The sequence below is a fragment of the Falco biarmicus genome, chromosome 16 (assembly GCF_023638135.1).
Source record: "Falco biarmicus isolate bFalBia1 chromosome 16, bFalBia1.pri, whole genome shotgun sequence".
NCBI lineage: Eukaryota > Metazoa > Chordata > Aves > Falconiformes > Falconidae > Falco > Falco biarmicus.
In genome coordinates, this window is record NC_079303.1 from 6,274,252 (window position 1) to 6,296,023 (window position 21,772).

Genomic DNA, 21,772 nt, shown 5'->3' on the forward strand with positions numbered 1-21,772 from the left:
CCCCCAGCCCAGCTACTGTGTTTTTCACGTAGGTGTTTCCTCACTCTGAGTTGTACTGAGACTGAACATGACCATTTCATGTACTCTGTGAAACATTGCAGACTACAGTGCGGCGATTTTGTGTGCCTACCTAGAGAGCAGAGTGTGTAAACAGCCCTTGCAGAAGGAGGGTGACAGACATCCCCCTATTTGTTGTGTGGCTGCTAGTGAGTCCCCTCATCCCAGAGCATCTGTCTGTCTCTCCCTTTCCTGTGCCAAGAGCTCTGTATAGTTGTACACAGCTTTTAATGGTAGCCACCAGCCAACTGTGTTATATAGACAGCTAGCAGAATTTGGGACAATTGCATCTTCTAATCTGAATAGAGGAGGGGTTGTGTGCTCTTTGTTTCACTGTTCTGGCTCTCCTATTTTCACTACTTCAGTAAGTTTCTGCTAGAGGTGTTTGTACTCGTGGTCTACCTAAAGACAAGCTTTCACAGCAGGAATTCGCAAGGGATTTGCCTAGGTGTGGGCAAGTCCGGTACAAATTGTCCAGCCCTAGGAGAGTGGGTGGAAATGGCTCACAGGTTAAATGACGCTTTGGAGGATGCATGGACGGTAGTGCCTTATGATATTTCCTGGCATTTTGCAATTGACATCTGGTTGCAGTGTTAAAAGGATGAATTATTAGAGCTACAGCGGTGATGCTGACGTGATTGTCAGGGTGCATTTCCCTCAGCCAGCAATGAGTCAGCTCTCACAGGAGAGCTAAATCGATTGCTCTCCCTGAGTGATACTTTGTATACACGTGGACTGTTGGTACATACCTTCACCCATCTTCACATCTAGTTTAAGCATCATTCAGCCTGTTTGATCTGTCTCTGGAGCTGAATGCCACAACCATTTCCAGAGTAACTGCTGGGAGTGGGAGCCAGGGACCTAGACCTGTGAACTTCTTCCAGTTGGCACTGCCACGGGCAGAAGCCAGCTGATGAGCCCTCTCCTGCAGTGGGACACCTCCTCTGGGTGCCTTACGGAGAGAGGCTGGGTCCCGCTGTGGTGAGCGTCCTGCTTCGTCACTAAGAAGGGAGCCGTTGCCTGGAGTTCCCTCTTGGGGGGCTGAGCAGGGTCAGTCAGCTCGCTGAGACTGCTCTCCTTTGCAGCTTGCTTTCAGAAGGCAGAGCGGCTTCCCCTACTCCGTTCTCTCTGTTTCTGTTCTTCCTCCGTATCCTTATGCCTTGTTCTCTTGGAGCTTGTCTGGCAGCCTGCTGGGAATTTGGTGTGCTGTTGCTCCCTCTTCTCTCAGTTTCTCAGAATTACATAGGCAAAGTTTGCTGTGCATCATTCTAACGAGTAATTTTCTGCTCTTTAGGTGAGACCTGTTTTTTCTGCTGAAAGCAATCAGTCCTATCAACTCATAATGACAGATTATGCAGCAAAATTCTGAGGTACTTATGCAGTGACTTCCTTTGCTGGCCTGTTTATTTATAGAGTTGAACTGTGTAACAGGGCAGAGCTTTGGCCTGTGACGAGGGTTACATCAGATAATAAATTGAGATGTCTGATCTCAGCTAAAGGAGCAGATGCCAACACTTTCTGAGATAAATAACAGAATGATGCACTCCCTTTTCTGCTTCTTCTAGACCACTTTTATTATTTAAAGATAGGGAAAAAAGAGCCTGACCTTTAATGGCTTATTTTCAGTTTGACCTGTGTTGCCTAAAAACAGGCTGTGTGAGCTGTGGTGTAATATTTACTGCAATTTCTGTCCTGTCCTAGTCAGGACATCAATTTAAAACAGTGTGGAGATTTCACACAGGCTGCTTTTTTGATTGCCATAGGAGACAAGCAGGCTGAATTAATATAAAATCCATCTAATATTTATATTATTCATGAAAATGTGACAAGACTGGCTGCAGCACAGGTTGACCAGACTCAAATTTAGTCTAAACTGACAGAGAAGACAAAGGATGTAAGAATAGTCAGTGAGGACATGCCTGGATTGTGAGCTGCTGTATTACCAACAACAAAGAACACATCTATCTTATTTTTCAGTGGACCCAACCAATCCTTACTAAAAAAACCCAAAAAAACAACAGAACAAAACAAAACCAAAAAAAATATGCACAAAACCAAAAAAAACAACCCCACACAGAATTTCTCTTAAGTATCTTTTCTGTATTTTGAAACTATTTAATACAAAAGCATATATAGACACATACCTACATACACCTTTAGAGTAGTCTTCAGATCTGTAACAGGTTGCTACCAAAAGAGTAATTGTTCCTCAGGTTTACAGAGAAGACTTGAGCAAATTACATTTATATCAGGTGTTATGAGAACAGTTTGTGATTGTAGGGAGAATTAAGCATGGGAATATACTGTGCACGAAGAATCCCCGCAATGGATGTGTTTTAGTAACAAATCGGGGAAATGCATCCTCGGTTGTTTTGGGATAGTTGATTCTATCCTTGTCAGGTAGCTGAGGGAGGAGGGAAGAACTTAAAGATATCATTAATTGACTTTTTGACAGTCATCTCTTCCTGGCATGCTGCCCTGTCCCCAACATAGCTCACTAATGAATAGCTTCAGTGTGTTCAGCTCTTGCCTGGTGCTCTGTGTCCAAGGTCTGTTTTGCAGGCTTCTGGGGTGAGCACTGTCCTGACTTAAAAGCAGTGAAAGTCTCCCTCTGACAGGATCCCCTCCAAAGAAGAGGAGACTTACCAAAGTCAGCACAGCTTCTGGCCTTCCAGCTGACATGGACAGCGGTGGGGCCAGCAGGAGCAGGTGGGGGTAATTTCACAAGGCGGGTCAGCTGCAGGTGGTGGTGTTGCTGCTCTAATTTTATTGGACTGGTACTACTGGACCAAAAAAAAAGTCGGGGCAAGCCTGGCTGTGTGTGAGCAAAGGGCCTATATGGGCAAAAAGAGAAATCAAAGTTATAACGAAAAGAATTCTTAGCTTTGAGTTAAAACTAGAAATGAGCCAACACTTTTTTACCAGCTGGTCACGGATCCCTGCTGAGGAACTGGGAGCAAAGAGTCTGCCGCCTTAAATAGTGCTTTGGGTTGCTGGCCTACCAAATAACGCTCAAGCCAACAAATTGGAACTGGAAGGTCCTGTTAGATGAAAACACCTGCCTGAAAGAGCTGGGCTTGGTACAGCAACAACTAAGCAGAATTCTCTGGGGTACAACAAGGCAGGAGATCATAAATGATCCTTTGGGGTTTAATGTCAAATGTGCATCAGATTGAGTGAGAGGAGCTTGCCCTTATCATAAAACACTTTGTGTGAGAGTGGGAGTAGATTAAACAGAACACGCATTTTTCCCATGAGCTTCTTAACCAAGCAGTTTATCAGTGGTCTGGTATTCACTGGCAGGTCAACGCTCGCTCTTTATTTGTGACTGTTGGTCTGTTGTTTGTAACAAATGGGCCTGGGTTTTTGCACAGGATATAGGTCCTTAAAATTAAAAGGTATGTGGTTTTGAACTTCTTTATCTTGCAAGCATAGACAATGGGGTTCATGGCAGAATTGGCATGGGATAACAGGATTCCCAAGTACATGAAATACGGGGGGATCTGAGACTCAGGGTAAAAATAGGAAATGCAGTTTATAATGCACAGAGGCAACCAGGATATTGCAAACAGGAAGAGAACAAGTGCTAGAGATTTGGCTGTCTTGAACTCCTGTCTGTAAAAACCTCCTGCTCCTCTCACACTGGTTGTACCTTGACTTAGCTTTGTCCGGATGATGTAAAAGATCTCAACATACAGAGCACTCATGATGAGCAGAGGGACAAGGGTCCATGTGAAGAAGCCAAAATATACCATGTAATCCATCCTCATCACAGAGGTAAATCGACACACGAGAAAGTCAGAGCTTCTTGGTTCTGCCTTGTTCCATCCAAACATGGGAACTAACCCTACCAGCAGGGACAGAGACCAGCACAAACCCAGTGCCCACCAAACTCTTCTCTCTGTGGTGATTAGTTTATATCTGTTGGGGAAGAAAAGCCAGGTTGTGTTAAACAGAAGTGTTTAAAATACTTCAGGATGGTTTCAAGAACTCGCATGTTCAAATACTGTAGGTTCATTGTCACAAAATGGAGCATTAACTCTTTTTGTGGGAGGGAAATGGAATCTTGAGACAAGCCCGAACTCTTCATTTGTAACAGTAGCTTTGCAGCACCCATAAGAAGAAATATGCTTAACTTCTCCTTTTTTTTTGATGGTTTTTGCTTTTTGCAAACCTTTATAATTTGATGGTTTTGGCTATTTCTTGTTTCATTATGATCTTAGTGCCCCTCTTGCCTACATATTGCTTTCCTACCATTAGCAGTCCTATTGTATTTCTCTGCCTCCGTGGGTGTACCTCACTCTTTACATTTGGCTTATGCCATTTGTAGGACCAAACTCTTCTTTCATTCTTCGGTTTCATAGGTCCTTTCCCTGTTAGTATGAGGTTATGCTTTGCATTTCTAGCTTACATACTTTTCCATTCAAATATAGAAAGTGAATGACTTCTTAGGTTAGCCCTTAGTAAGTCTGTTACTACTTTTGTATTTTCAGCAAACACTAAAAGGAATTTTATTTAAGACTAGCCTCAGAAACCCAAAGAAATTTGTAGTACTCTCAGTATCCTGTGCAATTAACAGAACAGCTGGAGAACCGAACTGTTTGACCACACGCTCATGCTGTGGCCAAATTCTGACCGGCAATAACAGCAAGGTGCCAGCTGTGCACGAACAGCCCCGGGGTCTGTCTGCGTGGCACTGTCAGCTGCAGGGGGTGGTCCCTGCTCTAGAGAGCTCAGCTTGGGTGGGCTTTTAGGCACAGGTTATTGTCTCCATGTGCAAGTGTGCATTGAGAGTAACTATTTCTCAGAAAAGGGCCAGGTGAAGTAGGAGGGAAGAGGTGGCACCTGTGGGGCAGAGGCTGGGTGTGGGAAAGCTGGGAGGAGGGGGTGGGTGGAGGGGCCCACGGCAGTCCGGTGCTCACCTGGTTGGCAGCTTCACTCGCAGGTACCTGTCGATTGCAATGGCCAGGAGGGAGAGGATGGAGGCATTGGTGAAAACCACCATCAGGCAGCACATAAATAGGCAGTTGTAGAAGTGGATGCTGATGCCCAGACTCACCACGATGGCCAGGGGCATGACAAGGACCCCTACTGCGATGTCAGCCAGCGCCAGGGAAACAACGAAGTACAGAGTTGTGTTCTGAAATGTCGAGTTCAGCTTCACCACCCAGATGACCAGGATGTTACCCAAGGTGGCAAACAAAGCAACCAGGCACTCGGTACTGATGTAAACCCAATCCAGGCTGCTCAGCACCAGGCTGTCGTTTGGCATGGCGAGTTGCTGGAGATGCTCCCACCCTGGCTTGAACTGCAGAAGGGGGCATGGGCATTGATGACTCTGCGTGGGATTTGTCCTCAACGTCTGGTGCTCAGTTCCAGTGACTCTCCAGTCTGCAAACCTCTTCCAGGAATTCAAATCCTCAGCACTCGGGCAGCAAATCAGCTGTTGCCTTTCCACAGAGCTACAAATACCTTAACATCGAGGAAACGCTCCCCTCTCTGGACACATCTCCTGAAGCTCACAGCATCCCTTCAGCAGCCTGCTGTCAGTGAGGTACTTTGGAAAGCTATTTTGATGGAAAAAAAATGGAAAAGCTTCCACAAGCCTCTGTACCAGCAGTGTTATAAGCAAACACTTCAGCTGCTTCCTCTTCCGAGCCACAGTTCTAGAAGTGGGAGAAGTGTAACCAGAATTTACTGTGAAAGCTGTCACTTATCAATCTAAATAATCACTCTGCAGTCACTATAGGAAATGAAGCAGTTCGGGGGGGTTTAGAAGGGTGTTTTGTTAATTTCCAATACTTGATTTAATTCAAAGCATACCATTTCAGTTAAGGCCCCTGAGTTGGCTGAAAAATGCTCTTTACTTGGACCTTTCTCAGTCTCACAAGAACAGTCGTAATGCAGGTGGTGTTTGTGGTGACAGCCCTCATTTCTGCTAGAAATCAGTAAGGTGACCAACCAAGGCGTGTTCAAAGACTGGCATACTTTCCTATGCTTTGTCTGTGGAGAAACTGAGGGGAGGTGTGGGACGTGAAGTAGCAGGGAGAGGGTGCAAAACCTGGGATCCGCTTGCTGCAGGTGAGCCCGGCAGTGCATGGTGCCTTGCTCCTCGGTGTGGGTCTGCAGTGAAAGAGCTGCTTCCATTTCAGATGAAACTGCAAAGGGATGCAAACGTGTGAGCTCATGTCAGCCTGCAGGTCAGAGGGTAGCCTGGCTCCCGGGCACGTAGAAATGCACGCTTTCCGGGAATGAGCAAATAGCAAGTAAACGATTAGGTAGATGGTGCCGTATTAGTGTAACGAAGCCTTAAGCAAACATGGGCAACGTTTGATTTCCCATACACCAAATCCACCATCTCTTCCACCCAGCTGTCTGGCAAAACTGAGAATGGGGAAGTAAAACCAGCCCTGGGAGGAGACAGAGCCAGAAAACTATGAGACTTCAATTCCGCTACCATGAAATTGATATAAGTGCTTCTTGACTAGGGGGTGTTTTGGTAGAATTACTGCTGGGAAGATGGTGAACCATCTACAGACAGTCCTAGTCTGCAGCTGAACTGGGCTCTGCTGGTTTTCTAATCAGATCTGACACAGGATGTCTGTGGGTGCAGGATAAATCCCAGGAGAGGCATGTGAAGGTCACAGCTGGGATGTGTGCTGGGCTTTTGTAAGGTGAATGTGTTGTTTCTCCAGGAAGTACCTGGGATGGAGTGGGCAGCTGGCACTTTGCAGCTCTGAGCAGGCATGGGGAGCCTGTGCCCTCCTGGCTGCCAGCCATGCTTGGGCAAGAGTGCTCCCTGCTTCCTGCCCTTGCTATGCATCTCCTCGACTTCAGCACCAGCTTCCTTCTTCTGCCATCTACCCTTGTAGCTGCAGCCAGATGCCTCCTGTAGAGACAGCTACTGCAAAGCTGAGTTACAGGGGCTTCAGTGGGGCCACCCTCCTCTGCCGCCCCGTGCCCGCTGTAAACGCGGCTCCTGAGAACAAGAACTTAGTACTGCCCAGGGCCCTAGGGGCAGCAGCTTGTGCCACGGAGTCAAAAGAAAACGTTTCTCCCTCCATTTGCCTTTTGCTTACCCAAAATCCAGCTGAATGTCTTCAGATTTGCCCTCCCCACCCCTTTTTTTGTGGCAGGGGAACAGACTGGACCACTCGAGGTCCCCTGGCCCTGTTTTCTTTGATGCTGCACCTACACCGCGTATAGTATAGGCTGAGCAGGTTTTAAAGAAGCTCAGAGACAGAGCAGTCTAGCCACAATGCCTTAGAGCTGTGCATCAGCTAATTCACCCTGCTAGGCACCCGGCTGGGGAGGAGACCGAGCCCTTGGGGCTAAACTAGACTAGCAAAATTACCACATGTAACAGCCCCTTGTGGTTTGCTGATAGCATGATGCTGCCATTATATAGTGTTGGCTTTTCTGCAAAAGCACCCGTTAAATGTGCTGAAACCCCAAGGAGGCAGAAAGAAGGGTGTTGCAGGTTTCTTATAAAATGTCCGGTACATGGGTTTCTGTGGACAAGTTGCTCGGCTCATCTTTAAAGGGTTGTGTATGCAGATCGGAAAGCGTGCAAAATTCTGAATGAGGGACTTAATTTAAGGCAGATCGGGGTGGAGCTGGCTTCTGACCTGGCTGTTGGAGGAAAAAGAGAATTCAGTGCAGTATTTCTTAATTTTGCACATAAACAGCCTCAGATGTCCAAAATGTCTGTAGGCAGCCTGGAAGTGATCTATATCACATTGGAGTCTGTGACTGGGATCTTTGCAGTGGTCGGCAATGCCTTGGTGACCTGGGCAGTGAAGCTGAACCCAGCTCTGCAGAAGACCACCTTCTTTTACTTCGTTTCCCTAGCACTCACATTGCCATGGGGATCCTTGTCATACCGCTGGCTGTCATGGTGAGCCTGGGAGTCATCATCCATTTCTACTCCTGCCTGTTTATGTGCTGCCTGATGATGATCTTTTTTCTTGCCTCGATCCTGTCTCTCCTGGCCATCACAGTCGACAGGTACCTGCGAGTGAAGCTGCCGACCAGGTGAGTCTGAGTGAAGGTCCTGTCTTCTCATCTTTTCCCTGTTTCTCTCCTCCCTCACATTTTCCTTCTCCCTTGCTTGCAGCATCATAAGGTTTCCTGGGCATTGTCAGGTCTCAGAGAAACTCACGCAAAGGCAGAGGTTCCCAAAGAGCAGGCAATGGAGCACCAGCTGCCTGGGCACTCCTGGAAATTCAGCAATGCCTGAAAATCTTAAGCTAAAGAGAGCAGGGTTGCTCATAAATGTGTATATGCTTGAAGTCTGAATAAGGTGGTCGTCTTTAAGGTTTTCCCCTGAGACACAACCATATTCTATACTGGTGCAGGTCAAAATGAACCGGTATTTCTGAGAAAACGTTTTGACCCTGCGTCTGTGGGTTCTCATTTAAAAGGACCCAGTCACTATTCGGAAGTGCCCCTGTAGTTTCAACATGGCCAAAGCTGTTAAGGACCAACTGCACAGAACTGTGCTTACTGCAAGTGAGGCCAACCACAAATGAGTGCTTAAAAGCCCACGTTCCTGCATATTGTAGTTCTTTTTTCTGAAGAATCACATCTAATGTGGCTGACGCTTCCTGCCCACCCAGGTACAGGGCAATCTTCACGAAGAAAAGGATTTGTGTGATTCTGGGAATCTGCTGGCTTGTGTCTGTGCTGGTGGGGCTGGTCCCCATGCTGGGGTGGAACCAGCACATGGGCAGCTCCAGCTACATCGAGTGCCGCTATTTGGCTGTGATGAGAATGGATTATGTGGTGTATTTCAGCTTCTTCACCTGGATCCTCCTTCCCTTGCTCGTCATGTGTGCCCTCTGCACTGAGATTTTCTACGTCATGTGGATAAAACTCAGCCGAGCACAGAAAGTCCTCCAGAAGGAGGAACAGTTTGTGGGAAGGAATACAGAATGGCCAAATATCTGGCCTTCATCCTCGTCTTGTTTGCAGTGTCTTGGCTGCCTCTGGGCATCCTGAACTGCATTTTTTATTTCTGCCCATCCTGTGCCATCCCGCAGCCCCTGACGTACCTGAGCATCCTGCTGTCTCATGCCAACTCAGCCATGAACCCCATTGTCTATGCCTTCAAAATACAGAAGTTCAAAGAAACATACACTTTCATTCTGAGGACTTACATCCTGCTCTAGAAGTCAGAGCCGGTTATTTCTAGCGCAGAGCCCACAGCAGAGCTGGGAGTGAGCACCATCTGAGCTGTGTCCTGCGTGTCTGTCTGTCTGGGCTGGAAACAAGAACTGAAAGAGTGTGGAAGCCACAAGAATGGGGAGAAATGGCACAGACGCCAAGACACATTTCTCAGCTCACGCGTTCTGGAGCAACAGTTGTGTGTGTATTTCTCTGTTCAGCTAATTAAGCTCTGAGCAATGCGATGCCGAGTTCAGGTCCCCAGATAACTCCCACAATAAACTCCTTTGCATTTCCAAGGCAAAAGGTGTGAGAGGTTTGGAACAGAGTGGTAGCTGGGTGTGGGGGAGAGATGAACGTTGCTCGTGCTGCAGGACTGTTGCTCTCGCAGTCTCACCCCTCTCTTTGGCTACATTTGCCTGGTTTGAGGATTTTTCCCCCATTATCCCAGAGGCACTACCATCATCACTGATGGACTCAGCCTTGGCCAACAGCAGGTCTGCCTCGGAGCCGGCCAGCCTTGGCTCCATCAGATGTGGGGGAAGCTTCTAGCAGCTTCTCACAGAAGCCACCCCTGCAGCCCCCCTGCTACCAAAACCTTGCCACGCAAACCCACTACATGGAGCTACAAAGAAATGCTCTGGCACGTCGCCACAGAACATACGTCTATAAATGCTGAGGCTATAGGATGTAACGAGCCGCTGGCTGCCAGATTCCTGGCCGCACAAAGAGCGGCACAGCAAAACCCAGTCAAAAAGGACACGGGTCTGGGCGGGGGGCTCAGAGGCCAGCTGCTGGCAGGGGAGTGCTTCACCATCTGAAAATACTCTGACCTGGTTCAATGGGGCAGCAGCACCCACTTGTGGAAAGGTGCTTCGGAACGGAAAGAAAACAAGCAGCCTGTGTGCAAGGTTTTGTTTGCGCCAGCCCGTGAAGTTTAATAGCATTGGATCTTCCCACAGCTTTTTCTTAGAAGGCAGGTGCTTTCCCATGGAAGCGCAGTCTGTCTGAAGGATGCCCACAACGCTGCTGGTCCTACCAGGGCACAGGCTGTTGGGTTTCTTTTTGTCTTCCTTTTTAGCAGCTGTGGACTGCAGCTGTGTTCAGAACCCCCCCTGTCTGCAGTAAGCCCACATCCATGTGCCTGCGCAGGTGTGTGACCTGGGACTGGAAACCTGCCGCTGAGCAGAGGGACAGGGGTCTTGCTTCACACCTGGAGTGCGTGGCACACTGAGCCAGGTGAGGTGAGAAATGCTTCATCGGTTCATCCCGTGACGCTCAGGTCAGATTGTGCAAGAGGCTGCTGCAGCCACTACTGCGAGAGGAGGGGACATCGCCTTCCCAACAGGGATGTGACTGACCTGAAGCCTTCGCTGCCCCGGCTCCCCGTGCTTCTATGAAGAAATAAATGATCCAAACAAAAAAAGCCCTTTGGGTCGCTGTGCCCACTGATGCAGCCAAGACCAATGCCATCGAACCCAGCAGAGCTGCACCTGCCCTGACTGGGGCCGAATGGGGGTGTTTCCACCCAGCACCCCCTGTTCCCACCGGGTTCCTGCCGGGGAAGGCACAAGGTGCGCTTATTTTCTTCAGATGCTTCCTCCACCAGGCAGCATCTGTTTCCTGTCCTAAATATGAAAGAACTGGGTTGCTGGGCTGCTGTGACGCCTCTGTCACCAGAGGAGGATGAGCCTGTGCTCTTCCCCTGTCTCTGCCAGGTACGAGCATGGCTTCCCCCCACCCCGGGGTGCTGCATCCCTCCCCGCGGCCCCGCATACTCCTTCCCTGGGTGCTCGGCTCTTCTCCCACTGCCCTCCTTCAGCCCCAGCGTCAGGAAACACTGGGCTGGATGTTTTTATGGCTTGCAAAGTGATTAAACACTCCCTGCACCGAGGAGCCAAATGGGGCCAGTGTGTGTGATCAGGGAGCGTTTTGGTGTGGAAACCAGCTCTGCTCTCCCCTTCCCACCGCTTATTTGCAGGCACCCAGCCCCCAGCTGAAGGGCTCCCTCCTTTGCCCCTCTACCAAACCGCTCTCCCGTAAGCACGGGTTGTGCTCCTGCCAAGAGGCTTAGGGAAACATATGGCTGAGCTCAGGCAGCAGAGCCCCGAACATCGCTGCTAACAGCCCTCCGCTTACCGCTGCTGGCGGCTACGCTCTCTGTGTGCGCGCAAGTGTATACATATAAATGTGTGCTGCCATAATATATAATCCTTTTGCTAGTTGTGGCGGTGTGGTTGGTGTATTTGAATGCCTTTGCTGCCACATACGTTAATGTTTTTTCATAAAAACAGTTGTGATTTGAAGCAGGCCACCTGGTGCATGCCAATAAAGCTGGCAGCAGGAGGGACTGTAGGTAAGAAGGATCAAACTGGGCTGTGCAGGGATCCAGGTTTTATTTTTCTATTCCTCCCTGGTTTCAGGAGGGCATCAGCCATCGAGCAACGGCAGAGAGGCTGTCGGACATCTCAGTAGCCTGCTCTGGACAAGTGGGAGGATGGTGCTGAGGTGGATGATGCAGTCTTCCTCAGTCCCTGGGTTCATGGCTGGCGCTGAGAACTTCATGACCTGCTGACCCCCAGCCCTCTCCAGTCACCCAGGGCAGCTCTGTCCTTCCCTGCTGCTGGTTCCCTGTTGAGAGCTCCCTCCCTGCTGTAGTTCAGAGCTGCATGCAGAAGTGCTGGTGTGACCCAGCCCCAGGTGGTGGGAACCACCAGACCCCTCTTTGTTCCCCACCACCTTTTACTCCCAATCCTGCTGCTTACATCCAGCGGGCTCTGCTGTCCCCGCTCCTGCTCCCCAGGCTGCGGGCTGGGCTCTGGGAGCTGGGGCACCCCCAGAGCACTCACAGCCCTAGAGAAACTCAGCCACAGATCTGCTGCCACACAAAACCGCCCGCCTGCGAGCAGGTTGCAGCTGGAGTAAGTTTGCAAGCCAGCAATTTAAGGCTTTGGTTTAGATTAGGATTCAAAGGTGTATTTTTAGATCATATTATTTAGCTGACGCAGTGGTGCCCGCAGAGCTCTGGGCAGGTTGGGCTGGGCAGAGCCCAGGGATGTGGTAGTCTGATGGGGTTAAACAGTGTTTCAGATCGTAGTCCCCAAGCACTTGATGGATTTGCCATCCAAAGGCTGTAGTCAGCTTGCTCACTTCTTGGATGGCTCCAGTGAAAGGCTTCCAGCTATTCCCCAAGGATCCTCCTACATCCTGGTGAGATAAGGATCAGGAAGGGAAGGTCTATCTGCAATCTCAGCTGCGGCTTTGAGCACAGATTCCCTTTTCGAATTGGGGGTGGAGGGGAGGAGAGCAGATTTTCTAGTAAAAAAAAAAAATATTTCTGAAAGTGACACGCAGAGGCAGAAGAAAAAAAAAAGTCCCACAACAATGATCTTATCAAGTGAGTCAACAACAGCGACAGCCGCCTTTGTTCTGGTGGGGCTGTAAAACACTTGCAGGGAGAGCAGGCTGCCCTGCCCACGCACCCTGCTCGGGCTCGGGGCTCCCGGCTGTCCCCCAAGACCTGGGCTGTCCCCCAAGACCTGCTCCCGCATGGTCCCGGTGTGCCCCTGCTGCAGCCTGGCCTCCGCACTTTGAGGCATCAACGCACCGCGCTCTCATTCCTCTTCCCTTACTTTCCAGCAGCTTCTGCTCTTGTGCCAGGAGCTGTGGAGGAGGTTTTTTTTCCTGGGACTGTAAAATTTAATATTTACCTTAAAGGAAAATAAAAAGCAGCAGTAGCTTATAAAGCAAGAGGTGGTGAGTGGCAAGTGCTGTCCTGGCTCTTCCCTGCCTTGAAAGGAAGCGAGAGCAAAGCAGGGAGGATGTGAATGTGAGGAAGGGTCACATCTGGTTTAACAGAGACAGATTGTGGCCCAGTGAATGACGAGCCAGAATGAGCGTCTGGAGCCTGGCGCTGGTGACTGATGTCGTGTCACTGCTCTGTGCCTCAGGTTCCCCATCATGGGAAGAGGGTCAGTCTGGTCCTGACAGAGCGTTCCACGAGCTGGGAAGGGCTGGACAGGAGCACAGTCCTTTTGGTTTCCTTCTGAAACTTCCCATTTGGGCTTTGTTCCATCTGCCCCCCTTGGATGTGGAGGGATGGTGATAGAACACTGCTGTCAGCCTTTCTTACAGATGGGAAAACTGGTACACATACAGCTTTGCTGGAAGACAAAGTTCGCTGTCCTTAGAATCCAGATTTTGTTCCAAAGATGATATCAACCACTGTCAAAAACAAATTGTCAGAGGAGAATCAGATCTGGAAAGCTCTTTCTCGCTTCCACATCCCATTCTCTGAACTTGAACTGTGCTGGAAATCAGAGACTTTCTCCTGGTGACTCAACCCCCGCAGTGTTTTGAACAGCCAGAAAAGGTGCAGACGTGTATCTGCTGCTGCCTGCTCTTCAGTGCAACAGCAGTGCATAGCCTCAGTCTTGCCTGGTCCTGAATATTATTTAAAGCAGAGCAATAAAGCTGGAGAGTGTATAAAGCGCCGGCCTCGATCAGCCCAACGGTGGCCGGAGCTGGCAGATGGTGCTGCAAGATGCACCAGTGCCTGCAGCAGCCGGTGGCTGCCTGTCGATGCAGCAGCGTGGGAACCCGCTGGCCTCTGCTCCTGCCGGCCCCTGGCCCTCTGCATCGCTGCTCTGCACCCCGGTGCTGCCGGCACGTACAGCCCACGGCACGCGTGACCGCAGCCCTCCAGGGCGGCCATAGCCCACACTCACAGAGCAGGAGAGATCAGCGTAGTAATACACAGTGTTAATGCCTTGAGGACCATGGCAGCACTGGGGTAAACTGCATCACTGGTGTTCCCTCGGTATTTTAATTCCTGGGAGACAGCAATCTGTGGCTTTGCCTGATTTCTCAAGGAGCATGCATGGTGACCTGGGCATCTCCTGCAGAGACAGCTTTGGTACTGCAAGTGGGAGTGGAGCAACCGGCATCACTCCCAGGGCTTCACAGGGCACTGCAGTGGGGACGAGCTCATGCTGACAACGTGCCCATCGCAGGAACCATGGCCCCAAACCCTCTTACTGGGCAAGCAGGGAGCCGTTTTCCTCCTGAGTGGGTCTGCACCTCTCTGGAGCAGGCTGCCAGCTCCTGCCCCTCAGCCACCACAGGAAAAGCTTCGCTCCTTTTAAGTCCAGGGGGCTGGTAAAGCTTCCCCGAAGCAGCTGTCTCCATGTATGGGATGGCATCCCTGTCCCGGGACAGTGCTCACCGCGGCCGCTGCCTCTCCACGGGCACGGCCGGCCGCTTTCCCTGCCCTGCGCTGGGTGGTGGGAGATGCTGCTCCACAAGTGGAACCTGACTCAGAAAACAGCAAGAACCGGTGCAATACTTCTGCTCCCTCTGTGGTTTTGCTCGTCTGGATTATGTGGCTTTGGATTTGAAACCTCCCGAAACCTGGGAGTGAGTGTATCTGTTTGCTCTTCTTGCTCAGCTCCTTAGGGAGTGCAGTGCTTGTGTGGGAGGGAGACGGGGCTGTCAGACCAGTATGGCTCGGTGGGTTTGCCCGCCAGACAGCAGGAACGCAGCAGCTGCAGCTCTGAAACGGCTCCCGCTTGTCAGCCCCTGGAACTCCAAATACAAACAGGGCAGGAACACGGACAGGGGCTTGGATGAATGCTATTTTTGTGTGTTTCAAAATTAATTGCATTAGAATTGGAGTTTTTTGTGGTTTTCTTGAGGTGTGGCGATGGAGTGGGTGAAGCCACAGTTGGGGCAGAGCAACCAGCACAGGACCCCATTTGATGCCAAACCCGTTCACACGCACGGCAATGACCTTTCCCAGCCCGTGGGAGCAGCGATTACCCGGTCATCCGGCTCTCCCTGCCCGAGGCTGTTCCTTTCTCTCGAAGTACCCAGGGCTGTGACTGAGCTGAAGCATGCCGTGCTTTCCCTGCTGACCCATGCGTTACGGGCCAAAAGGACTCGGGGGCTGCTGCAAACAGCTGACCTCCATTTGTGCAGTAGCCAGAAGTCCTCCACAGTCTTGGCCCTCCTCTCTCTTCCCCATTGGACACCAGATGACTTTTGGCGCTGCGACACGTCACACAGCAGTGGGCTGGTCCTTGTCCCACTGTGTCACATCATGCCAGAGAACCTGGGCAGAAAGCACAGTGCTGCCTTTGCTCCCTGTTCCATTGTCCCAGCAGCTGAGGACGTGTCATGGGACCTGCCGCTCCTGCAGCACACCCACCCTGGGGTTAGACACCCCAGCCCCAGCTGTGGAGCTGCTGTGTTTGGGCTGGGTTTGGCGAGGCAGGGTGCGTGCAGTGCTGGTCCTGCGCTGCTGGAAAGGCTGAGGGTGGTCACCCTGTCCTCTCAAACCTGCAGGGCTCCCTGCTTCCTCAGCTGGCACCTCTCTGGAGCCTGGCAGAGCCCGGGTAACACCGGCATCGAGGTGTTCACCGCTGTGGCATGAGCTTCGCCTTGTTGTGTGTGCGGGGCAGGTTTGCAGGAGAGCAGCTCCACCAGCACCCGGCGCACCCCAACAAACCTGGCACAAGGGGAGGAAAACTGCGACTGGGGCAAAATATCCTGATGGTCGTGGCCACCCCGGGACCCCGCACAGCCATGGCAGAGCGCTGAGCCAGCCCCCCCGCTCCCTTGCGCAGCAGCGGCGATTTAGCAAAGCAAAGGAGCGTTTCCCCACGGACAGTGCCATCGCAAGGCTGCCGCCTCCCGCTGCCCAGCTGTCCCTGCCCCGTCTCCTCTAAATCAGAATTTATCCCCATTCATCTAAGCCTACCTGGCATGGTGACAGCCCGTTTATTTTGCAGAATAAACAGGTGGTTTCTTCTCCTCTTTCAACTGGCAACACTTTGGAAATGCAGCTTTTTGGAATATTTTGTTCCTAGAGGTGCTTCTCTGACTTGTTGCACAGCAATATAGAGACATCACCCATCAAAAGATAGCAGTTCTGAGTGTTCAACTCCCATGTAACACGAGAGGAAATTACCTCTCAATTTCTGTGTAAAAATTTTCCTGCGTGGCTGTTACCGGGCACCTGGCAGGTGGCAGCAAACACAGGATCCTGCTACGCACCCACCACTGCCGCTGACTCTGCTGCACAGCACAGAACTTTCCGTCCTCACTCTTCATTAGAGATTGTTTTAAAATCTCATGAAAATAGCATAAAATAAATCACAGGGAGATGAAAGGAAGGTTTGAGCTGGCAGGAGATTCTTTAAAGAGGCACTATTTATACAAATTGTCCAGCTGACATGAGAGAAACTGTTTTGATGTTTTATAAACTTTTCTGCTGATAATTTTGCATCTAAGTATGGCAAGGCTGGGGGAGGCAGAACAGGGTGAAATGCCAAAGACAAGGGCCTGAGCTCTCTTCCCAGCTCTTATTTTTGACCACCAGGAAATTATTTAACTGCAGCAGACTGGGACTCACAGCGGCCTCTTTCTCTTAAAAGAGAGAGGGAGGAAGGTGCCGTTATCCACCGGTGAGCAGCCGCTGGAGACAAGCCGCCTGGCACAGGCAGCACTCACTGCTGCTCCTGCCCGCACCAGCCCCAGGGCAGGGGTAGAGGCCATGGGGTGTAAACCCTGTGTAGCAGTTTCTCCTTATCCGTTTGTCTCCAACAAGGGCTGAACAGACATTGCCTGAAATGGGTGGGTCTAACATCAGCCACGATAAATATATGTGCTTAATATTGGGTCACTGAATTATTCTTCATTTCAAATGTTTACCTGCACGTCAGCCTACAAAATGTCCCGATCAGGTGAATGTTACCGAGGTGTACACAGATTGCAGCTGGGCTCTAAAAAGCTCTCCGGAAACAAGCTGTGTTCATGGCACTTAAACAGAGGTCTGCAAAGCATTTGCTCACTTTTGAACAATACACGCCTGCCTTTCTGTTTCCCGAGTGAAAATCCAAAATTTAGACAAATGATTGAAGATGCAGCCTCTTCGATCCAACACCAAACTGAAGGCATGGCCATTTGTTGTCATTTAAAAGCCCATTAACACGTTCTGAATTGCACTGCTGGCTCCTTTGCCCTGGCTACCTTTCAAGTCAGACAATTATTTTCAGCCTCTCCAAACTCTTTGCGTACTTGACCAGAGCTCACCCCCCCTTCCGCCCCTGCCTGCGCCCAGCGATGCCGTGGGCTGGACCGGGACAGTCGCCTTCATCCTGGGAGGCTGCAGAGCAAAATGATTGCGCTGCAGTTTGTGAGGATGAAAGATGCTCATAATATGCAGAATGTTGTTTTTATTATTACTAGTAATAAAGCTGATAATGCCTGGCTTCTGCCCATGTCAGGCAGTGGGGCTTAATGGCTACTCAAACTATAGGTACAGTAGTAGCAGCGTGAGAAGCGTGCAGAGCTCGGGCTCCCTCCGAGCAGGCACAAAAATTCCTGGGGTGCTTGTGCCGTGTTCTGCCTCCTCTGAGCCACACAGTTTGTGGATCTGGATGCTGCTGAAGTCCCCAGGGGGGAGCAATGAGTGTCTGGGGGAGTTAACCAAGTCCATTACCCCTTTCTTGGCTCTCTCCATCCCCTTCCTTGCCCTGGCCATTCCCCAGGAATGCAGCTGCAGGGAGCCGGCGGGGTGTCACCCACCTCCAGAACTGGGGATTCCTGGGTCAGGACCCCGCAGGACTTTGGGTGCCACACGGATGAAGGCTGTGGGTGCTGTGGTGTGCCTTGCTCCATCCTTCTCCTTCCCCTGCGTCTGGCTCCTCACCTGTTGTGTTTTGTAGAAACCTCCTGCTGTGGGTGAGCGAGTACTCCAGGATGGGGAACATCTTTGTGTAATTTATTTATGAAACATGACTCACCCTCTGACTGGCATTCATGGACAAATTCATCATTGTCAGCATAACTGCTTGCGGAGGGGGGAGCTTGTATTTCCCCTGGATATCTTTTAAGTGCTTTTTTCCTGCCTTTAGTTTTCTGATCAAACCAAGGTCTTATTTATAGTATGGCCATTTATGTCTGGGTAAGCCCAGAGTGGCCCCAATGGCTTAAAAGGATTTACTCTAGATTTACATGGGTGTAACGAACAGAGGGATTTGGTCCTGTGGCGGCAGTAATCCTCTCGGAGGTGGAAGCAGAGGCTTTCCCCACAGGAACAGTAATTCCCATGAAAACGAGCAAACGAAACCCCACAGGCCCTTGTTGAAGGGGCAAGGAGCTGTCGGCACGGCGGTCCCGCTGCACGGGGTGTCTGCAGGGCTGGCGCTCCCCCGTCCCCCAGCCCTCGCCGTGCCCCCCAGCCCCCGCAGCAGCAGTGCCCGCTTGCCGCTCCCTCCCGCCTGGGCTGGGCTGGGCAACCCCGTTCTGCTCTGCAACACAACACGTGGCGTGGCCGGAGCGGAGAAGGCACGAGGCTCAGTGCCCACCTCACAGCCAGGCAGCACCAGCTTACCCAGGCAGAAAATGAAAGACTGTCACAAACAAAGTTGCCAGGGAGGAAGAGAAAGACTTTTGGTCTTTATTTGATCAGATGATACTACTGAAAACAAAGTTTTCCAGGGGACTGGTGCTGAGAGGGCACAAAGTGCCCGGAGCCTCCCTGGGAGCTGGTCTCCGTGCCGGACCAGCCTCCACAAACAGGAAGATGAGCTGGAGCAGCCGGGCTCAGGAGGCTTCCAGGGTCCAGGTTTACCAGGGAGGCTCTTTAGGAAGGAAGCGTTGTTTATACCTTTTTATTTTTAATTTACGTATATTTGGATCCAGCCCTTTCCATGATAGATGGCAGAAATCAAGGCCTCTTTTGTTCTCCAGTTAACTCAGAGATGTTACTTGGTTCCTTAGGGAAAAAAAAGGATATATTTTTCTTTACTCTCTATTTGCAGCAAAACACACAGAGATCTCTCATTGTAGTGGAAAAACTCAGCTTTCCTAATGACACTTATTGCCAAGCTCACTGCCCTGATTTTGGGGGAAATAAATTGTTCTTAAACACTTGCTCCAATACACAGTTTTGGAGACTCCTAACAATGTATCTGGAGTTTGCCTGTGAGATAGGTTAGTGCCGGAGGAGTCGCAGGACACTTACTCTACCATGGAAGATAATTTAAACAGAGCGTGTTGCTGGCTAAATAATAACGTAACATTTGTTATTGGCCTGAGAATAAGATTTAGTACCTATTTAGTGCAGCTTTACAGCACCTCAGAGCCCCAGAAGGAGCTGCGAGGTGATGGGATGGCTGTATTTATGGGAGATTGGATGGCACAACCATTACATTTTTTGCTGAAGAAGAAATATGGAAAATGCACGTCTGGAAGGACGGTAAGATAAAGCATTAGCGTTTCCATGTCCTCAGCTCCTCACGGTTTCCGCTCTGCTTCAAAAGCATGAGGCGGGAGGGGGGGATGAAACTGCTGAGCTGGGCTTTGCTCATTCTGCAGACGGGAAATGCAAATCATGCTCACTCAAGGTTTCCGTGCAGGGATGGAGTGGAGGGAGCCCACGAGCTAGCAAGAGTGGGACCCATGAGCAGGGAACAGGGAGGGCACCTGAGCTAAGATCTGCGTTGGACACAGATATATGTAGAGAGATTGACAGGTAGATAACCCCACCATTATCAGGTAGCAGGATGGAGTCCAGGCAGTGTGGGTCTTGCATCACCCCAGCCCCAGCTACGAGCGAGCGTGTGCCACCTCCAGGAGGGATGGCTGCTGCATCTCTCCAGCAGGTCCTCATCCCTAAAACTTGGTGCTCAGCTGTGGGTCAGAGCAGGGGGAAGAGCTGCACCTGGAGCAGACAGACCCACTGCCAAGCACTGCCCCTTTACAGAGCTGTTTGCTACACACCAGCAAGTGTTTGATTTCCTTATCTTGTGGAAGTTTAATTTGTGGAGGAAATCCTGTCCCCCTTTGCCTGCCTGGCACTGGCACGGCCTCATGCCGTGCTCTGCAGTCATTAGGGCAGGAAGGTTCTTCAGGGCAGCCCCGTTACCACCAGCCTAACGAGCATGCAGCCAAGGGTCCACGGCAGATAACGCCACGGGAGGATAAATCACAGCATTTCAGGTTCCTTGGTTACCCAAAGCAAACATTGCAATCAGCTCTCAAAATAGTAAGGCCACTGACAAATGGGCAATTTATGGCCACCTTGAGCTGCAGCCTGAAAGGCTCTGCCATCCCGGGAGCGGAGGCTCAGGGATCTCCTTCAGGGGCCTTCGCTGGGAACGTGCCCGCTCTGGACGCAGCTCTGTAAGGCCCGGGAGCTCGCTGCCCTGCCCGGCCCCCCGTGGGCTCAGCCTGGCCGTGCTGGAACACACCTTTGAGGGAGCGAGTCAGTCTGTGTTTCTGAAGGGCAGAGAAGCCACAGCTCTCGCTAGCATCACCCAAGAGCTGTGGGTCTGCCCTGTCTAAGGGCTGCATCACTCTTTTGCTGTAAGCCCTGGTCCCATGTTCCGTGTGATGTTCTGCTGCCCAAAACCACCCTGTCCACGTGGTGCCATTTTCCTGGGTGCATATTTCGAAGCTGCAATCAGCTCATTTTAAACACTCCTTAGAGCAGTTCTAGTCTTTTCAAGTCTCAACCCAAGAGAAGCTTTTCAGGACAGATGGAAGCCTGCTGGCTCTTCTCTCCCATGGTTTCACGCCCAGTTTGATGTATGAACCAGGACCCAGTGCCGTGGTCAGTGCTGGGTTCCAGTGGCCCTTGCAGACCCACAGCCAGCTCCCGATTCCTGCCCACCGGGAATGGAAAAGCAGCACCGGGCGCACGATTACTGTACAAGGTGGATTGTTTAGCACCAAGCAAGCAGCTGCGGGCATCACTAGGAGGCGGCGATCCCGGTGTCTGCAAGACCCACTTCATCCCTCTGATTGCTCAGGATGGGGGGCTGGAGGGTACCCACTGCCCCTCCACACCACCTGGCTGGGATGGCATGGGAGCTCAGCTCGGAGCAGGCGAAGGACGGTGACAGAGCAGCCACTGCTCTGCAAGACGTGGAAGAGATGAGTCTGAGGGAGCGGCACTTGCCTTGCTTCGGGGTCACGAAGTTTGCTGCTGGCACCGCTCGCTTGCTCATGGCCCAAGAAAAACATCCCTCCCAGCCCTCCTGGCAAAGCACAGATCCACCAGCGCCACTCTGCCTTTGGAGAGGAGTGCTGGACCCGCTCCATCCCTGTGTGCCGGCTCTCCAAGGCAGCTCTACTTGCTGTGGGCTTGGCCGTGGCCAGGTGAGTGGGAAGAATTCTCTCCCCCTCCTCCTCCTCGCTGACCACTGGGGTTGGGACGACAGGCTGTGTCACCAGTGCTGGGGGAGTATTGGTGGGGTTTGGAGGAGAAGCAGCTCCAAATCACGGCTCCAGACCCAAACCCGCCTGTTGTCCTCTGTAACTGGTGTCCTTGCCACCTGCAGTGCTCAGCCAAAAGCATCGCAGGTTTGACAGGGTGCCAGCAGTGGGCAGGCAGCACGGAGGCTTGCTCTGAGGGATCTGCAGGTCCCAGCACAAGTTACTGTGCACACAGGAGACATGGTGACACTGGAAGAACCACACCAAGGACATTTCTTAGCAATTGCGAGAAACTAGCCATTCTCATTCTGCATGGAAATGAAAAAGC

General features: G+C 51.1%; 2 protein-coding genes across 2 annotated transcripts; one reads left to right on the plus strand and one right to left on the minus strand.

The window, feature by feature from the left end:
• Positions 1 to 2,136: 2,136 nt before the first annotated feature.
• Positions 2,137 to 8,646, minus strand: ADORA3 (adenosine A3 receptor). The gene is made up of 2 exons (XM_056361303.1): positions 4,980 to 8,646; positions 2,137 to 3,978 (listed from the first exon to the last, which is right to left on the minus strand). The coding sequence occupies exons 1-2, from the start codon at positions 5,327 to 5,329 to the stop codon at positions 3,351 to 3,353; spliced, it is 978 nt and encodes a 325-aa protein (XP_056217278.1). The 5' UTR covers positions 5,330 to 8,646; the 3' UTR covers positions 2,137 to 3,350.
• On the plus strand, positions 7,922 to 9,528 carry LOC130159825 (adenosine receptor A3-like). Its single transcript, XM_056361865.1, is given in 3 exon segments — positions 7,922 to 8,091; positions 8,637 to 8,968; positions 8,971 to 9,528. Coding segments are annotated over 3 exon segments (759 nt in total). The 3' UTR covers positions 9,228 to 9,528.
• Positions 9,529 to 21,772: the final 12,244 nt, after the last annotated feature.